The sequence below is a fragment of the Typopeltis vanoorti genome, chromosome 9, assembly GCF_054136105.1.
Source record: "Typopeltis vanoorti isolate ZY-2024b chromosome 9, IOZ_Tvanoo_1.0, whole genome shotgun sequence".
Classification (NCBI taxonomy): Eukaryota; Metazoa; Arthropoda; class Arachnida; order Uropygi; family Thelyphonidae; genus Typopeltis; species Typopeltis vanoorti.
Genome location: NC_143557.1, coordinates 45,977,785 through 45,992,145, shown reverse-complemented (window position 1 = coordinate 45,992,145; position 14,361 = coordinate 45,977,785). Strand labels below are relative to the sequence as shown.

At 36.5% G+C, this 14,361-nt stretch overlaps 1 protein-coding gene across 3 annotated transcripts in view; it reads left to right on the top strand.

The window, feature by feature from the left end:
* The window catches only part of LOC150103013 (DNA-dependent protein kinase catalytic subunit-like), an 847,149-nt gene that overhangs the window by 294,589 nt on the left and 538,199 nt on the right, over positions 1-14,361 (top strand). For all 3 annotated transcript variants that reach the window (XM_090397444.1, XM_090397443.1, XM_090397442.1), the window contains exon 25: positions 11,902-12,114. In XM_090397444.1, the coding sequence (XP_090253570.1) occupies positions 11,902-12,114 (213 nt within the window). The remainder of the gene's footprint in view (positions 1-11,901; positions 12,115-14,361) is intronic.

Below are 14,361 nucleotides of genomic sequence, written 5' to 3'. Positions count from 1 at the left end.
TATTTTATATTTATGGAATTTTTAAGATGTTATTATAAGAAATATATTTATTTTCTCCTGTGATTGGCATCTCTTAAAAAATAAAAGATTTACTTATCTATTTATTTCAACTGGCTCCCTACCATACCAACTTTCCATGTATTTCTTTCTATTTCCATATTTAATTAGCAACATTCACTAACAATTGTTCCAAAATGCCTGAAATATTTTGCTTGTTCTATCAGTTCTCCTTTAAGAATGGGTGATGTTTTCCATGTGCTTGTCTATTTTCATGATTTTTGGCTTTATTGCCGATTTTTAAACCAAATTTATTGCTTCAAACCAAATATTCAATCCCCTCAAAGAACAATGAAGACTTGCACTGAATTTATTTAGTATACATTACATGCATAAAGTGCCATGTTGAATAGCTCTCATTTTGATATACAAATTAATTTTTTTCTCTTCTTACATGTTCAGCAAGGATTTTTTTTATTTTTTTTTTAATAACATGAGGTTGGATTGAACTGTCATTTATTTGCATTGCCAACATTCTCTACAGGATGATCTTGTAGAAGATTGGAACAGTGGACAGATAAAGAGGAATTAAAATTTAATGTGAATAAATACATGTATACAAACTTTGTATACATGTATTTATTTCATAGATATAAGTTATTATAGGATAGGTTTAAGAAACAGATCAGTACCAGGATTTAAGTATTTTGAATAATGGAGAATTGAAGTTTGCATATCATATTTGTAAGACAACTATGTGAAACATGCCATTACAAGTTCATGTAATGCCATGTTTCACATAGGTTGTACATACTTCACCATATATGGCATGCTAATGTTATTATTATTTATTTATTTATTTATTTTTGTACTATCATGTAAAACTAATATTTGAACTGCGTTAATGTTATTAGAAATATCAAAAGTAATGTTATTTTATTTCATCATTAAAAAATTGGTTTACTTTTAAAAATATTTATGTATTATATTTATTTATATACAGCCATCCCTCGATTAATGCATCTCTGATTAGTGCGTTTTCAATTAGTGCATCTTTTTTTTTATATATCCAAATTCAATTAATGTGCTTCTAAAATTCTATTAGTGTTGCCTATATACATCTTAAAAATAAATGCCACAGATTTTAAAAATGATCTATCTATAATTTTTTATGCCTAGCTATTTAAAAAAAAAAAAATCACTCACCAGGATGAAATAATTTAGTTACCGATTTAAAACATCTTACAAAGTTATTTTTTATTACACTATTTCCATGTACACTATGTTCCAAATTTACTGCCAAAATTTTTGTCCTCTGCTAATTACATAGCATTTTGCTGATCATCCCTCATGCCTCCTTTGCAATTGTTTTCCTTACTTTTTTTATTTTAAAGTATTTTCCCAACCTTTAATCATGAGTAAAAGAATTAGTGAGCAAAAAAGTGGAAGTGTGAAAAAGATTCGAAAAGTAATCTCATTGGGAGAAAAACTTGAAAAAAATAAAGAAAAAATGTACAGAGATAGAACAGAACACAAAATGGGTTTATCAAATATAAGATCAATTTTAAACAAAGCTGCTGAATACAGAGAGAAAGGTAACGTTGCTTTGAGTTCATCATGCATGCAGACCACTCGAAATCAATGTATTATAATGATTGAATTAAAGAGACTTCTTTCTACATGGATCGAAGATTGTAACCAAAAACAGATCCTGCTAAGTACTGACCTTATTAAATCAAACACATTAAATCTCTTTACAACTTGAAAGAAAGGGCTATCAGTAATAGAAAAGAAGAAGAATTCCATGCTGGTGCTTGGGTGGTTTGAGCATTTCAAAAAGAGAAATAACCTACATAATGGTTGAATTACAGGCTAAGCTGCAAATGCAGATAAGGAGGTGACCACAAATTATCCAGAGATTTTGAAGAAAATTGTGGAAGAAGGGAGTTATTGTGACCAACAAATATTTAATGTCGATGAAACTGGCCTTTTTTTGGAAGTGAATGCCTTATGAGATTTTTCTGGCCAAATCAAAAAAATCTCAGTCTGGTTATAAAGTCGCAAAGAATAGTGTGATTCTTCTATTATCCATTCCAAATGAAATGGATAATGTTTTTGTGGAAATTGCCAACATCAGGCATGAACTGGGTTTTGATGAGATTGACAATGATAATGTCTAAGAGTTAATTAAATCTCATTCTAAGGAATTGAGTTATTCCAACCTGCTAAATTTACATGCACAGAGGATTCTGAAGAATATGAAAAAAATTTAACCACTGACAGTCATCCAAAAGAGATTTCAAAATATATTTGAAAATATATTTTGTACAATATAAGTTTTTAAGCTGCAATGCTTAGAGACTGACCTTGATGAAGAGAGCAGCAGTAAAATTTGCAGAAGAGTAGAAAAGGCAATAGGGCCATACCATCAGTTGTGAAAAAAAGAAACAATGTCCACCAAACTACGTTAGCTCAATTCTTTTATTAAAAAATAGAATAATAAATTTATATTCTGAATATATTTTATTGTCTTTCAGCTTCATCGTTTTCTTTTATCTAGGCCCCGAGATATACCCTAATTCTTTTTATGACAAAAAAAAGTTAAGGGTCAAAAAAGAAATTTGACGAACAAATTATTCTTTTTCCCAAAGGTTGTTATATTTGATTAGTGCATTTTCGATTAATGCACTTGTTTTAAAGAACACATTAAGTGCATTAATTTAGGGATTGCTGTAATATTGATCCCATACATAAGAGGTCAAGAGACCTATTAAGCAATCAGTACTCTGTGTGGAGTACAGATGAACATTGAGATAGGATTTTTTTTTTTTTTTTTTTTTTTTTCTTTTGACGAGCTGCAAGATAGAATTGTTTGTGAATGCTTCATGAGGAAGGCTATTCCAGAAGACAGAGGTGGACGGAATAAAAGAGGAAGAGGAGAAGCAGATGCGCTGTGTTTACAGCTGCACAGTAAAGGGATGCTAGGCAGCTGCTGCTCTTGTATTGACAGGTGCAACCAAAAGTGAAGGAATGATAGTTACCAATTCACTGGAGCAATGATCATGAAAGAGGGATCATCAATAAGCCTAATTGCTCCCCTTGGACACTACCAAGGATTTTAAGGGCAGTTTTAGGTGCACCACTTTAAACATGTCAGCAGTTCTCTAGGCATGTTCGGATTTGGGATATGTATATAGTTAGGAGTTGTTTAGATGTAAAATATCCCTTTGAATAAAAGAGAATGCCTAGTTTCTTGGATACTAAGTAGGCTGTTGATGTGATGTGCTTATGCCAGTAGAGACTGGAGGTAAACGTTAGTCCAGGCAGAGAGACGTAATCTTGTCTGGTGATTTGTGTGTTACTGAGAGTAAGGGTAGGTGAACTGAGATCTCCTTTGGTAGGAGAAAAGATAAGATTGTGTTTGGGTGGCATTGATCATGACAAGGTTATCCTCACTCCATTGAATGATGGTATGAAGATCAATGTTTAGGGCACTGGTTGTAGATGACCTTGTAGCCTGGGATGTCAGAATGTTGCATGGTTTGTCGAATGAATAAGATGAGTGGAGATTACTGTCATCACCAAAGCTGGGGATAGAATTAATGGTGATTGCGAGTAGGTCATTTATGAATAAGAGAAAGAGAATAGGTGATAGGACAGCACTGTAGCATTGATGGTGTAGCTAGAAGAGAGGAAGCTATCTACCATGACCTGCAGAGAACAATCAGAGAAGATGTCAGCTATCCGATTATAGATGAAGGCAGGGAGACTAAAGATGGCACTTTGTTGAGCAGACCACAATGCATCACACAGTCAAAGGCTTTGGAAATGTTAAGGGCAACCACACAAGTTTCCCCAAACTTTTCCATTGCACATGTTCACTGGTGGGTGATGTAAGATATGAGGTCAGATGTGAGATATGTGTATTTTGAATGGCAGAATCTATACTGGTGGTCACTGATTAATTGGTGGGTCTCTAAATAGTGGAAGAGTTGGCCATACTTTTTCCATTATTTGGAGAGAACTGAGGTAATGGTAATTGGTTGATAGTTTGATGGTTGACTTCTGTCACCCTTTTTTGGAATAGAATGGTTATGAGATTGCTTCCATGTATTGGGATAATTACCAGATATGTTATAGTAGATTGTAGACTATGCAGGACAGGTGTTAATATAAATGTTTAGTGATAGTGATTGATGAAGATGATGTGCTCACAGGGATAGAATGTGTTAGTTTTAGCATCAGCCAAAAAAAAAAAAAAAAAAAGGGGGGGAGTATTATTTTTGTTGTTGTATGGGGACCTCCAATGGAGTCTGAAGATTCATCATGGGAGACCCAAACTAGCCACACAATCTATCATAACACTCTCGTTGAACTCATTAAAAAAAAAGCACTCATGACTGCTTCTGGAAACTTCAATTAATTCATTCATTCACAACTCTCCAAGTGAAAAATCTAGTCCTAACTCCCCTCTAACCACGTTTACTCAGCTTCCAGATATGACCTTTTGTTTTTCCCCTCTCTAGCCAAGTGCTGAAACACTTACCCTACATCAATCCAGTACAACCCTTTAAGTGACTTAAATGTTTCTCTCATATCCCCGTTTTTGAACCAACTTATGCAATCCACACACCCTCACTATGTCTTCATAGGATGTGTTCCACAGACCACTCACCATTTTGATCACTGCTCCCCTGAATCATCACCACTTCCACATTCCTGAGAAACAGAAACAAAGGAGAATAGACCTGAGCACAGTATTTCAGATGTGGATGTATCAAGGTCTTATAAAGAGAAATAACAAATTACTTATATCTACTTGTTAGTGTGTTTTTCAATAGCCAAGTAACCTTTTGAGCTACCTTGACAACTTTAGCATGTATCCTCTAAACTTCAACTCTGTGCACCACTACCAAATCCCCAGCTTCCTTACCAATACTGACAGCCTATTTAAATCATACTGCAAGCTCTCCACATTGCCTTCATTAACTATTAAGTTAACCAATTTTGCATAATCAGCAAACAACTGAATATTTCCTTTCCGATTATTTCCCGATATCATTTATGTACAAATTAACATAGAAATCTAGTATGGAAACTTGCAGCACACCACGAGTCACCTGCTTTTGCCTGGTCTGTTCCTCCATATACCACTTTTCTGATATCTGTCCATTTGGCCACCCTCTTATCTACTTAACCAGTGTCATAGCCATCTTCACTTGTTCTACTTTATGTGATAGAGTTCCATGTGATATTCTGTTAAATGTCTTTGCAAACTCTAGCATCATCATTATGTGGCCATTTCTTTTTTTTTATCCAACTCAGTTGTCATTCTAATATAAAAAAAGTTAGTAAATTGTTAAGGCAACTACTTTCACAAAGCCATGTTCCTCTTCCTCCCCCCATAGTTTATCATATTCTTATCCACCCATTCCTGATTTTTTTTTTTTTTTTGATCAACTTTTCCAGTATTTTTACCATCAGTCTTGAGATACTGATTAGTATCTCAAGTCTATAATTTGCTTTTGCAGTCCTTCTTTATGCATAGGAATTTTTTGCATTCTGTCCACTTCCTTGGAACTCTACCAGACTTGAGACTTAAATTAAAGAACCTAGTTAGAGGCATTACCAGTTCCTTTCACATTCTTGTAAAATGAGAACTGATATCCAATTTAATCCCACAGTTGCATTTACATTGAGATTCTGCAATATCCTAAGAACCTCCAATTCATCCACCTCTGTTCTCACATCAGTGTCTATCACATATGTCATAGCAGTAATCTTACTTGGATGATATGACCTTGCAAATTGATTATTCAGTAACTCAACTATTTTATCTGCTATTGTCACATCGTCAACATCAATGCTCAGTACAGTTATTCTTCCATAGTCATTTTTCCTCTTACTTGCCATGTAATGAAAGAACTCTTTGGGATTTCCTTTGGCCTACTCGGCTAGTATATTGTAATGGGATTTTGCCTTCCTTACCATGCTGATCACCTTTCTTGATTGAACCTTGTAATGTTCATGAGTTTGCTGGTCACCTTTCTCCTTATATATCCTCCACGGCATTTTCTCTTTCTGCAGCTCATGCTTAATCAGCTGCAGAAAGAGAATTAGCTCTCCTGATTTTAGGTATACAGTTTAATATTGCTTTCTCTAGATGCCCCTTAATTGCACCCCCCCCTTGCACTACTAACATAATTTCCTCATCCTTTCCTTGCAGGATTTTATGCCATGGCACAACTTCGAGCTTCTTCCTAAGCTTGTTGTTATCACCTGCCTTGTAGTTCCACATATACCCCACAGAATACTCCTCATGTTTTACAATCTCTCAAGTCAATATCACATGGTCACCCGAATTGGAAGTAATTTGGCCACTTAAATTATGGATAGCTCTTCTGATCCTATGACCAGGTTTAATATTCTTGCACCTTGAATCTTCATCACATGCTGCCTCAGGTAATTACTGTATCTCCCAGTAGGTGTATAAATTCCATTTCCTTCATGCCATGTGATCTTTTTCCCTTCCAATCTATATATCCATAGTTGAAATCCTCCAGAATAATCATAATAATCATTTGACTTGCACTGATTGTGCTAATTCGCTGATACATGTCTTCCAGATCATTCATGGAATCCCCTAGCCTATAGTAGCAACTAACCATATATTTTGTCTTATTGACCTTGATCTCACACCAGAATGCTTCAAATGAATAGTCACCCTCATTTTCTTTTTGGCTACAATTCATCTGCTGTCATCCTCAGTACCCATCCTACCTTCTATATTCTCCCTGAAAATGCTAAACTCTCATATTATATCCCTATAACTACATCATCTGCTGTTATCCAAGTATGCCCTATGCCTATGACTCCTTATGCCTGTGACTAACAATAGTTGCACTAGCCGATGCCAAAAACTCCTCCTCCTTGTTTCTGATGCATCTGGCATTAGTATATCAAAATGGTAGCATCCCTTTAGGTCCCCAAACACCTTTATTTCCTGAATTGAGTACTCTATTCTATATTTTTGCTCCAGGGACTAGATTCCACATTTGTTGGTCATTGCAACACTCATTCACCTGATTGGTGCTTTCACAGTGTGTGCGCACACACACACACACACACACACACACACATGAATCCACCCAAATTGTTTATCTTTTCCTGAATTTGCACTTCAACAGAATGCTCACTGAACAAAGATTTCTCTAGACACCTAACACAAAAACCATTTAGGTGCAGCCCATCAGCATTATACAAATTCTTCTTTCCTTCAAACTCAAACCATAGATCCACAAATCCTATGTTATTCCATCTGCACAATCTGCATATTGATTCGATTGTTATCAACCCCCCTTCTCAGTTTGTGTTTATCATGGTATGGCAGGAGACTTAGTCATCACCTTCTCACGCTTTGTTTTTGCTTCTTCCAACAATTCCTTCACATACTCCTTCATAAAATACTTCTCACCTCTCAGATCATTAGTGCCAACCAAGACAAATTCTTATCCTTTTTGCATCTCACTCCTTACATTTCTGCATCTGGGTGGCAATGTCATCAATTTTTGCACCAGGGAAACATGATTTTGTTACACTTTTGTTAAGTACTCCTCCGATTATAGAGTCTCCATACTCTCCGTTTTCTCCTTATTTTGTTTTTCTCGTTTGTTCACATGATCTCAATTCTTACATCAGACTACCTGCTTCTCTCTCTCTCTCTCTCTCTCTCTCTCCTCAGCCCAGCTAATCTCTTATCATTTCTGCAATTTTTCAATTTTTTGCTTTGTCCTGCAAAGGATGATATGCATGCACATCATTTCCTTATGTAGGTCCATATCATTGTCATGTATTATTTCCACTATTGCATATTCATCATTAATTCTGACATTACAGTTTCCATTTTCCCATTAGTTTTGTCTCTTCTAATAATACCTGCTTTATTCTCCTCACTCAATAGGCATTCACTTTCAAAACACATAGTACACCTCTTTTACTCTTGTTCCATAAATCTTTTACTTTCACAATGAATATTTCTCTCTCTCTCTCTCTCTCACACACACACACACACACACTGCACTGTACAAAAGCATGCAAATTCAGTTCACCCAACAGTAATGCCTTTGCCACCATTTCTCTACTACACATTGGTGCCATATTTACAACATCTAATTTAAACAAAAAATACATAGTTTCTTAAAACTACATAACTAAGTCAGTCAATCACATGGCAATGTAAAACAAAAACTATGAGTTAATCTAATATTATTAACTAAGTTATGAAAAAATGACATCTTTCAGCATCACTAATAACAATACAACTTCTTCTTCTTGGATTCTTATGGTGTCTGGATGGGGCTATCCCCTTAACCAGTATGCTGCTGTGGGTGCTGCTGGACTATGGATAACTGTTTGCCATGATGTACGATCAAGGGCTTTTGCTTCACTTCTGTCAGACAGAGCTGCTGGTTCATTAGGTTGTGTTCAATTTACTTGGCCCAGGTTTTCTTAGGAGCAGCTGATTATGTCTTTCATTGTGTAGATCATTGCTTCCATAGTAGTTGATGAGGTAGGTGCTGTTGATCCATTCTGCACACATGCCAAAACCAGCAAAGTCTACATTTTTAAAGTTCTTTTTCAATTGTGGTTTAGTGATAGTGGTTGATTCAGTTTTAAGGAATGTCCAAGTTTCTGATCCATACAGGAGGTATGATTAGTGAGCAAAAGTGGTGCATCGTTGTTTTGAGTGAGATGTTATGTTTCTTCCATGGGCACCAATTTAGTGAACTAAAGGCAGTGGTGGCCAGGCCAATTCTATTGTGGATTTCTGCTGTTGATGCAGTTTTCCTTGCCTGTATGAGTGAACTGAGATATTTGAATTGGTCCACCTGCTCAATTTGGGTACCATAACTGTAAACAGTGCAAGGAGACCCATCAGTTGCAATTGCAATACTATACAAAATGTTGGTGGCTTCAGTGTTGTCATTTGCAAAGATGGTACTGTCATCAGCAAACATAATATCAGTTAAAATTTTGTCTTTGCTGTACTGTACTTCACATTTGCCAGCGAAAACCTGACACATGATAGTGTCAACAGTGTTGTACAGAAATGGTGAGATTACACAACCTTGTCGGATGCCTGTGCCAATAGAAAACTCTGCTGACCAACTCATTTTTGATGCGGACACAGCTACTGGAGTTGTTGTTGTTGTTAGTTGCTTTTGGGGGGTGGAGGTGTGTGTGTTCAGTTTGTAATCTTGCTCAAAGGATCGGCCAGTATACTGTGTTGAAGGATGAGTAGAAGTCGATGAATACAATGACTGTTCACTTGCCACATCGTATGTGTTCTTCTATGAACTGCCTGAGAGTGAATATCTGGTCACAGCACCCTCAGTTTGTGCAAAAATCAGCCTGCTCTTCTCTGGTTACTTGTTCATAATGTATTTGTAGATGTTGCTGGATGATGCACATGAAGACTTTACCCAGAACTGTGACTAAGCTTATGCCCCTGTAGATTTTGCAGTTGTGCCTATCCCCTTTCTTATGGATGGACATGATGATAGCCTGTTTTCATGCAGTGGGGATTTTTTCTGAGTGCCAAATCAGCTATAGGAGTGAGAGTAGGCATTGTGATTGGGTAGCATCACTATTTTTAAGCATTTCATCTGAAACTTCTATGTTTCTTGAACATTTTTAGTAGCTTTAAAGCTACATTCACTTTGCTCAGTATAGGTGTGGCACCTGAGGCATGATATGCTGGTATATCAATTGTAGGTGGGTGTGCTTGTGGACCTTGATGTTCATTATGGTTTACTGTTGTTGGAAGAATTTGCACACCATTGCAACCTTTTTGCGAGTGATCATACATATGTCCCATCAGCTTTGCAGATGTTGTCATTGATCACTTTCATTCTGCCACTTAAATGTTGAAGTTTTGAATATACTGTGCAGTATTCCTTTTTTCACATGGATCCTCTAGGTTGCCACCATGTTTCCGGTGTACCTCCCTTTCTGCTTCAAGCATCGTTGTACATCTTGGTTGAACTATCTGTAGAGAGCATGGTTGATAAGTTTGGTGCTTCCCTTGGTCATTCAGGTCCAAGCACTCATCTGTAATCCATGGTTGAGTTCATTTTTTCACTATTGGGCAAATCTCTTTGGCACATTCACAGATTACTTTGGAAAGTTGTTGGACTTCTGTGTCCACCTCATCTGCTGGTGCCAGAGCAGCAAATTGATTGCTAGTGTGAGTTGGAATTCTTTCTTGTGTGTCAGGTCAGTTGATATGGATTAGTTGTTCCTCATGGGTGCACCTTTTAGATGTTTAGCACTTTTTTAGCTGAAGCTGTATTCTTTTCCGGACTAAGTAGTGGTCAGAACCACAGTCAAGGCCACACATTGCCTACACATCTTTCATGGATTGTTGATGAGAAAATAGTCCAAGATTGATATATCCTTGACATTGGCTGCTCGCCAAGATAATTTGATGTTTTGTAGGTGTCTGAAAAAAAAAAAAAAATTGTAACTAGCAGCCCATTGGCAGCAGCAAATGACAATAGTCATATTCCATTATCATTTGCTTGATGAAGTCAAATCTTCCAAGTGTCTCCTCCCAGCCAGTTGTGTTAACACCAGCATGGGTCTTAAAATTACAAGCCAAGATGATTAGATCCTTCTTGGGTTTGGAGTTGACTGCAGAATGCATCTTTTGTGTCATCTACACCAACTTCAGTTGGTGCATATACAGCAATGACATGTTCGTAGTGCCAGCCAGTGTATGAACACGTTATACAGTGCCAGCACAGCTAATTGGGTTGATAATGGCTGGAATGCCAGGATGTTTTTCACTGCTTTACTGTTGAGTGCAAATTCCACTCCTTCTGTGTGTTTTCACAACCAGAGTAGAGGAGCATCATTTTGCCGATCCTCATAACCAACATTTGTGTAGTCCTGAAACCATCTTTATTATCTGCTTCTGTACCCTTTCTACAGTTAATTTATCCCCTTCAAATCCTGGGTACCAAATTTGAGAACAATAGTCTAAGTGTGGTCTGCTCAGGGTCTTATACAATGGAACGATAACTCTTTTATCTCTGCAGGTCAGCATCCTTCTCAGTATTACAGCAATCCTCTGGGTTACCTTCACCACCTTTGTAATGTGTTCTCTGAATTTCAGTTTTCTATCAATCATCACCCCCAAATCTCTTGTCTCCCCTACTTCCTCCAGTACAGCTCCTCCAATCAAGTATGCAGCCTCCTATCGATGTATCCCAAACTTGAAGACTTTACATTTTGCTGCATTAAACTGAGATCCCCATTCATTTGCCCATCTGTCTAGTTTATTCAAATCGTCTTGCAGGGATGCCACATCTGCACTATTACTAACAGCCCTTCCCAGCTTCGTATCATCTGCAAACATTCTCCTGCAATGCTGTGTTCATAGTAACATACATACTTTCTTGAAAAATGAAATGTCACAAAATAATATTTTTTTTATATACTATGCTGATAGTGTTCTAATAAAGATATTAGAACACTATCAGCATAGTGTATCATTGTCATTGCAACATTTTGGTAATTTTTCATGTGTGTGTAATATGCAAAATGGTCCCTATCATGAAATCTACTTACTTTGACATTTATTGATTCCAATTGATCCCTTATTGCAAAACAGAGCATATGGAAAACTGAATATCTTCACTCAGAAGATAGTCAGTTTTCTGTATTTTTTTAGAATATATGCAGATTTTATATTTGCTGCTTTTTGGTTTAGTAGTATTGCATATTACAATATTGCTGATATGATTACAATGGTATGATATAATATTGCTGATATGATTACTATGGTATGATACAATATTGTTCTATTTTATCTGTTTGAAATTTGTCTTATTATAAATATAGGGCCAGCAACAACATATAATTGGCTAACTGAGAAAAGTATTGATACATTCAGTAGCTGGAATTCATCAGATGCTTCACTAGCTGGTCCTAGTACATATTTATTGACCTCAAGTATTACTTCAAAAAAAATGTCTGAAGCTTCATCAGGAAGCAGAAATGAAATGTCGGAGAATGCTGCTGCTGTGGCACATGATTCTAAGGATAAGGGTGAAAGTAAGTATATCTATATGTTACAGCTTATGCCAAATGAATTCTGTAAAAATATTTTGGTATTTTTTTTCTTATTAGAACTACATAGTGCATTAAAAAAAAAATCCCACTTTTAGGAAAATATGTGCGCAGTAAAATTGGAATTAAAAAAACAAAAACTAGGTTTTAAATTATGGTATCAGACATTTTATGCAATTATATCACACCAGTTGGTGACAGTGATCATGCAATACTGACCTGGAAAGTAGCCAACTATATGATTGTTCCAATCAGGATAGGTTTTATGCTGAACTACAAATATAGAAATTATGAAAAACTCAGGAGGGGTGCTTAAGGGTCAAAGCTGTATAACTGAGAGGAGACCTCCACGTAGCCTTTAAAGGAATGCGGAGAAATAACCAGGGCTTCTGACCTAATGTCCAATCCTCACTTTCTCGTGAGGATTGGACATTAGGTCATCATGACGAACGAGGATGGACCAGCCCATCCTTGTTTGTTCAGTATCTACCTGGATACTGAACGAATGAGGATGGGCTGGCAATTTGGAATTTAGCCGACCAAATTGTATTCTTATTGGCTTAAACCAATATAGAAAATGATGGTACAACATGACAAAATTTCATGCCGGCTGGGGCGTCGCCTGGTTAAACAAGGCCCCTGTTATTTTTGCCAGGGAACCAGGGTGAACAGCGAAAAGTCAGCTACTGGAACAAATCTGAAAGCACACACCTCCCAACTCAGCATCACCAGAGTTAAAGATCGGTACTATCAACATAAGAAGCCTGAATGGCAAAGAAATGGAGCTAGCTGAGGAATTAGATAAGTACCAGATCGACATAATAGGGGTGACTGAAACAAAAAAGACAAAAACTGGTGAGATCTTTTTGAACAATAAATGCAAAATGTTATATTCAGGAAATGGCAATCAAGGAAAAGAAGGAATAGCCATAGTATTCAACAAAAAATATGATGTGAATCTTCTTGAATGGCAGGCCGTCTCAAGTAGAGTGATGTGGGCAAATATCAGAATGGGGAATTGGACAATGAGACTTATTTGTGCCTATGGTCCCACAGAAGGTTCTACTAAGGTAGAAGTAGAGGAATTTTTTGATGCTTTTAGAAAAAGCAACTGACACAATGAAAAAGGAAAAGTTGGTCCTTGTTGGGGATCTTAAATAGCAGAGTAGGAAATGATTGTCAGACATACAAAAATATTTTTTTGGGAAAATTTGGAGAAAAGAGCAAAGCCAATAATAATGGCAAATACCTGTTGGGTTTCTGCTCAGGTCATGGACTGGTTATTACTAACACCATGTTCCAACATAAAAATGTGCACAAATTCACGTGGAGAGAAGAGGCAAGGAATAAGAAAAGTCTCATTGGCTATGTTATTGTTGATAGTGATGTTTTCTCCCTGGTGGAGGACTCCAGAGCATACAGAGGATTTGAAATTGGAAATGATCACCATTTAGTCTTGAGCAAAATAAAACTGAATATCATATTGAAAAGAAGAACGTGTAAGAACATTTTAAAGTGAATAAAAGTCAAGCAGCTCTCAGATGTGAACTGTAGACTAAAATACACAAAGATTATTGAAGAAAAAATGAAAGAGTTTGAGAACAGGAACCAAACCTTGGAGATTCAGTGGTAAGCCTTGAGGAAAACCCTGATTGATTCAGCCAGAGAGGCATGTGGTTGAGGTTGTCTGCAAAGATGGAAAAATCAGAACTCCATGGTGGACACAGGAACTTAAAGAAGCAATGGAGGAAAAGAAGAAAGCATATCAAAAATTCCTGCAAATATGTCAGCTTGTGCGCTTAGAGAATACAGAGACAAATGTAAGAAAGCTAAACACTGTGTAAAACTAGTAAAAACAAAAGCTATGGTAGGACTTTGGCAAGAACATTGAAAATAAATATCAAGAAGGTGGCAAAATATTCTGGAGGTTGTTGAAGAAGCTTAGGAATGGAGAAAAGAGTGTTGTAAAAGGAGTTAGAGATGATAAAGGTGACATGAAAACTGGAGAAAAAGATATTCTTGAAGTATGGAGTAATTACTTTGAAAAATTGCTAAATGAAACAAGCAGTGATAGCACAGTGGTAAAGAACACTCAACAGGCATACAGTCAGGAATACATATCCATATTTGAAGTAGAAAAAGCATCAAAGGCTTGAAATGTGGAAAGGCAGCAGGAGTAAATGATATTCGACCAGAAATGCTGAAGTATGGTGGTATAAACGTCTTACAGTG